The following is a 6,000-nucleotide window of genomic DNA, read 5'->3' as shown; positions in this document are numbered from 1 at the left end:
CAACTTCAATTACTCATTGTTCTTACTTTAATTTTTTGATGGTCTTGTGATAGTTATGAATCTGGTGTATCTTAAGGGCAATTCTTAGCCAACGCATTGAACTTTTGCATAGAAAAGTTTTTTTTCTTCAAGCGCGAAACGAGCAGATCATTTGCTTTGACATTGAAGCGGGCCCAGTAATAAGTTAATTTCGCGTATCTTTCCTCGTTGCAATATCTGAAAATCTATTTCAACCTAATCATACTTCATCCAGCAACTTGACATTGGAGTCGCGCACATCTTTGTACCTATCTGATGTGAGTTTAGCTACTTTTTGTACAATTTACAGCTTGAGCTACATTAAATGTTTCTCCACATGCATAGGTTTGTAGTTTAAGAGGTTCCCGGTAGTATCTAATTTGAATTGGAATATCTGCTTCCTTCGTTAGATCAGAATTGTACTTCTTCAACGTGAGCGCAGGCAAACAGCATGACGCTCCTCTTTCCTTTCCTTCTTTTGCGTTCGAGAATTGGCCTCATTCTCATCAATGGTATCTCTTTTCTGAATTTTTCTTACGAGGCTGTATTGGCTTCTCTTCTAGTTTTCTCAAAGATCTGTTCTTCAGAATCAACTGATCAGCGCCTTTCATACCCGTTTTCCCTGTCTTCTGGTAATGACAAATTTAGGACACCTGGTCTCACGTCAGAAGAAAAGATAATTTTCTAGTTAGCGTTGAAGGACGGATGGTTCGGCATTAAAGGGATCAAATCGTTTTGAACGCTATTCTGCGCCTTGAAGTAGCTTGGCTGAATGTAGTGTCGTTTTAGCAATAAATTTAAGTTTGTTGGACTCCATTTGCGTAGGACATAATCTTTTGTCCTGATGATTGCAATTACGTCGAAAATAATCCTACCTCCCGCTGAATATTCCTGCCAACCTGCGTGTTCAAGTGACGGAAGGTGGACTTTCTCAACTTCAATTACTCATTGTTCATACTTTAATTTTTTGATGGTCTTGTGATAGTTATGAATCTGGTGTATCTTAAGGGCAATTCTTAGCCAACGCATTGAACTTTTGCATAGAAAAGTTTTTTTTCTTCAAGCGCGAAACGAGCAGATCATTTGCTTTGACATTGAAGCGGGCCCAGTAATAAGTTAATTTCGCGTATCTTTCCTCGTTGCAATATCTGAAAATCTATTTCAACCTAATCATACTTCATCCAGCAACTTGACATTGGAGTCGCGCACATCTTTGTACCTATCTGATGTGAGTTTAGCTACTTTTTGTACAATTTACAGCTTGAGCTACATTAAATGTTTCTCCACATGCATAGGTTTGTAGTTTAAGAGGTTCCCGTTAGTATCTAATTTGAATTGGAATATCTGCTTCCTTCGTTAGATCAGAATTGTACTTCTTCAACGTGAGCGCAGGCAAACAGCATGACGCTCCTCTTTCCTTTCTTTCTTTTGCGTTCGAGAATTGGCCTCATTCTCATCAATGGTATCTCTTTTCTGAATTTTTCTTACGAGGCTGTTTTGGCTTCTCTTCTAGTTTTCTCAAAGATCTGTTCTTCAGAATCTACTGATCAGCGCCTTTCATACCCGTTTTCCCTGTCTTCTGGTAATGACAAATTTAGGACACCTGGTCTCACGTCAGAAGAAAAGATAATTCTCTAGTTAGCGTTGAAGGACGGATGGTTCGGCATTAAAGGGATCAAATCGTTTTGAACGCTATTCTGCGCCTTGAAGTAGCTTGGCTGAATGTAGTGTCGTTTTAGCAATAAATTTAAGTTTGTTGGACTCCATTTGCGTAGGACATAATCTTTTGTCCTGATGATTGCAATTACGTCGAAAATAATCCCTACCTCTCGCTGAACATTCCTGCCAACCTGCGTGTTCACGTGACGGAAGGTGGACTTTCTCAACTTCAATTACTCATTGTTCATACTTTAATTTTTCGATGGTCTTGTGATAGTTATGAATCTGGTGTATCTTAAGGGCAATTCTTAGCCAACGCATTGAACTTTTGCATAGAAAAGTTTTTTTTCTTCAAGCGCGAAACGAGCAGATCATTTGCTTTGACATTGAAGCGGGCCCAGTAATAAGTTAATTTCGCGAATCTTTCCTCGTTGCAATATCTGAAAATCTATTTCAACCTAATCATACTTCATCCAGCAACTTGACATTGGAGTCGCGCACATCTTTGTACCTATCTGATGTGAGTTTAGCTACTTTTTGTACAATTTACAGCTTGAGCTACATTAAATGTTTCTCCACATGCATAGGTTTTTAGTTTAAGAGGTTCCCGGTAGTATCTAATTTGAATTGGAATATCTGCTTCCTTCGTTAGATCAGAATTGTACTTCTTCAACGTGAGCGCAGGCAAACATCATGACGCTCCTCTTTCCTTTCTTTCTTTTGCGTTCGAGAATTGGCCTCATTCTCATCAATGGTATCTCTTTTCTGAATTTTTCTTACGAGGCTGTATTGGCTTCTCTTCTAGTTTTCTCAAAGATCTGTTCTTCAGAATCAACTGATCAGCGCCTTTCATACCCGTTTTCCCTGTCTTCTGGTAATGACAAATTTAGGACACCTGGTCTCAAGTCAGAAGAAAAGATAATTCTCTAGTTAGCGTTGAAGGACGGATGGTTCGGCATTAAAGGGATCAAATCGTTTTGAACGCTATTCTGCGCCTTGAAGTAGCTTGGCTGAATGTAGTGTCGTTTTAGCAATAAATTTAGGTTTGTTGGACTCCATTTTTGTAGGACATTAACTTTTGTCCTGATGATAGCAATCACATCGAAAATAATCCCTTCCTTTTACTGATTTTTTCTGCCAACCAGCTGGTTCAATTGACGGATGGTGGACTTCTCAACTTCAATATCTTGATGTTCATACTTCAGTTATGGTACTTCTATTATTCGGAGCTTTCTTCCTTGCAATATCTGAAAATCCATTTCAACGGTATCATTTTTCATCTGCCAACTTGACATAGGAATCGCGCTCATCTTTAATCCTACCTGATGTGAGTTTAGCTACTTTTTTTACTTTGTACAGCTTGAGCTACATTAAATGGTTTCGACATGCATAGGTTTGTTGTTTTTTAAGAGGTTCCCGGCAGTATCTGAGGGTCATGGCATATCTGCTTCCTTCGGTAGATCAAAATTGTACTTCTTCAACGGGAGCGCAGGCAAACAGCACCACGCTACTCTTTCTTTGCTTTCATTTGCGATTAACAGAATTAGCGTCATTCTCATCAATGGTATCTCTTTTATGAATTCTTACGAGGATGAATTTGCTTCTTTTCTGATTTTCTAAATTATCTATAGCAACTGGTTACCAGCGCTAGACTCTTGCAAGGGTTCAAAGAGCTGAAGAGATCTTTTATACTCGTTTGTTCTGCCTTCTGGTAATAACAATTTAGGATGCCTGCTCTCACGTCAAAAGAAAAGATAATTCTAGAAGCGTTGAAGGACGGATTGTTCAGAATTAAAAGGATGAAATCGTATTGAACGTTATTCTGCGATGTGAAGTAGTTTGGCTAAATGCAGTGTCGTTTTTGCAATATATTTTGTTTGATGGAGTACATTTGTATAGGACTTTCTGAGGAGACACTGTTGCGAGTTTTAAGAGTGATTAATGTTTGAAGTTTTCCTTTCAGTAACTGTTAGAAGCATTCATTTGTGCCTATAACGTATCCTATAACACTATGGGTTTCATTCAAATCAACCGCTGCACTCGAGAAAATTTTTCTTAGCTCTACGTAATTCGGTTTTGCAAGTAGATGAGACTTCGTTACGTTATATCCAAAGGCATTTCTATGTTCATTGATCCGTTCAAGGACTGATGGGTACCGGGATCATTGCTGTCATCGATGTACTATTAATGGGTGATGTTTTGATCTTCGAGTGAATATCCATACATTACCGTTATTGGGTCCCCCTGTGGCGTACCTTCTTCAGACTTGGTTACTTTTTTCCCCTACAAAGAGGTCTGATTGTCTTAAACGATTTTTTTTAACTGCTAAGTTGTTAAACTGTCGAGTTTACTTAGGTTTGCAAAGGATTTGAAAAGATTAGAATTTGAAAGCATTTTGAAAGTTTTTTGAAACAAAGTTATTACACCTGCGTGTATACATTTATTAGGAGTTTTTTAGTCTTTCATTATACACCTGTTTCAATAAACGGAAAGTTCAGCGCGTACCTTTGTTTTCTGAAACAGAAATCAGTCTTGGTTTTGTCGACACGAATCATCTTCTGGTGTTTGTGTTGAAAAAGTTCGCTGAGGTTGACTGATGAGAGAGTTTGGATAACTATGTTCAAACCCACATTTTTGAGCCTCTTTTTTGTTATCCAAACAAAATTGATATAATGCAGAAACGTCCAAAAACAGCACATAGATTATATTTTCTATCGCATATCATCAATATCTGAAATTCGTTGGTCAAAGATTTTATTGCTAGTTACTTGAATGTCACCCGAGTCTGTCCTTCTGTGGTCTTAAGAACAAAATTAATTCTGGCAAGTATTTTCTATCAAATATGTGTGAACAGTTTTGTAAACCTTGTAAACAATCTTGTTGTGCAGTTTTATCACCTGTAAGTTCTTTAGCTTGCTTGAGTGATTTGACTTGTCAAAACAACTTCGATTAACCGATAAAGCTAGAGGACATCAAGTTGTTGAGCAGATATCCTAAAACTTTTCTGAGATCTGGTTTTACGGTTTAGCAAAGTTGTGAGCTACGCTTGAAGTGAAGGGCGATTTTGGTAGGTTTGGAGAAATTCGCAAATTTTTGTATCTAAGAGTTCCTTAGGCTTTTCATGGGAACCGCAGTGACCAAAGCAGCGGCGAATTAGAATAACGAATAGCTTGTAACTAGGCAATTCTAAGTGACATACAAAAAAGATTTGTCCACAAAACGATATCTGAAAGTTAATAATTTGGTGCCATGAAATAAAGCACGTTTCTTTAGCAACACGGTTGCTGAACAGATTTCAGGACCCTATTTTCTCAAACATGTATAGCGACAGGTATAGCGAAATGTATAGTTTTTTCAGGTGTATAGCGACTTTCTATCCGAAATTTTGCTTTCATTCAGAATTTTTGAATCAATTGAGATCTGACTGGAGGATTCCTGGCGTCTTGTTGGAATCTTTTCAAGGCTACGAATTCCGACACCTGATTTTAATGAGCCTCTTAACGATTTTGTTAAGTGTGGTTTGAGTGTAAATATTTCAAGTGTGGTTTGACTGGTAGTAGTCTGATATGTGCATTTTGTTGCAACGGACCGAAGTGTTACATTTATTTTTTTTCAGATTAACGGTATGTAATCAATTTGACCAAATGAAGTGAAAGATTGATTTTTCGGAAAAGGGCAGAATGCGGTACAAGAGCACATGTGGTGCTGTGAAGGATGTGTCTTTCGAGACTGCTCTGTTGTCTGGAGGATACACCACTCTGGGAGGAGTCTATATCCCTCATTCCATTCCCAAACACACTCTGGACTCTGACAAATTAAACCATCTTCAGGTAATTATTTAAAAAAAAATAGCGATATCTGAATCGTCCGAATATTTAAATAAAATAGATGATTTCTAAGAGACTGCAAGCAATATTCGAAATTTTTAAGCATCCTAAAAAGATATGACATAGTTTTAAATTAAAGTTGTTGAAACAGATATCAATTACGTAACTTTTCCCCAAAAACATTGGGCAGACAGTTTTTAGAAAATCAGTTATTTCTCAACTTTTGTTTGGAACTCTCGTCTGATTTCATTAATCTTCGAATTATCACCAGTTTGCTTAATTTTTTTAAAAGTATTGGTTGTAGTACATCAATCTAAAATAATGTACTAGAAAATTGAAGACATTTCAGAAAACAATTCAAAGTTGTAAAAATTTTGAAAAAAAGTTTACGATCATTTGTTTTTGAAAAAACATGTTATTTTCTCCATGTGTTTCAGGAAAATTCAAACCCCAATATAGACCCGAAAAGTGAAATATTTTTCATAATTTAGTACTT

At 37.1% G+C, this 6,000-nt stretch overlaps 1 protein-coding gene across 1 annotated transcript in view; it reads left to right on the top strand.

Annotated features, from left to right (window-relative positions):
* Nucleotides 1-5,297: 5,297 nt before the first annotated feature.
* Nucleotides 5,298-6,000, top strand: part of LOC142341247 (threonine synthase-like 2) — a 66,335-nt gene continuing 65,632 nt past the window's right edge. The window contains exon 1 of the mRNA XM_075392167.1: nucleotides 5,298-5,507. Within this exon, the coding sequence (XP_075248282.1) occupies nucleotides 5,358-5,507 (150 nt within the window). The 5' untranslated portion in view covers nucleotides 5,298-5,357. The remainder of the gene's footprint in view (nucleotides 5,508-6,000) is intronic.

The sequence above is a fragment of the Convolutriloba macropyga genome, chromosome 6 (assembly GCF_964194025.1).
Source record: "Convolutriloba macropyga chromosome 6, txConMacr16.3, whole genome shotgun sequence".
NCBI lineage: Eukaryota > Metazoa > Xenacoelomorpha > Acoela > Convolutidae > Convolutriloba > Convolutriloba macropyga.
This window is presented reverse-complemented; position numbering and strand designations above follow the sequence as displayed.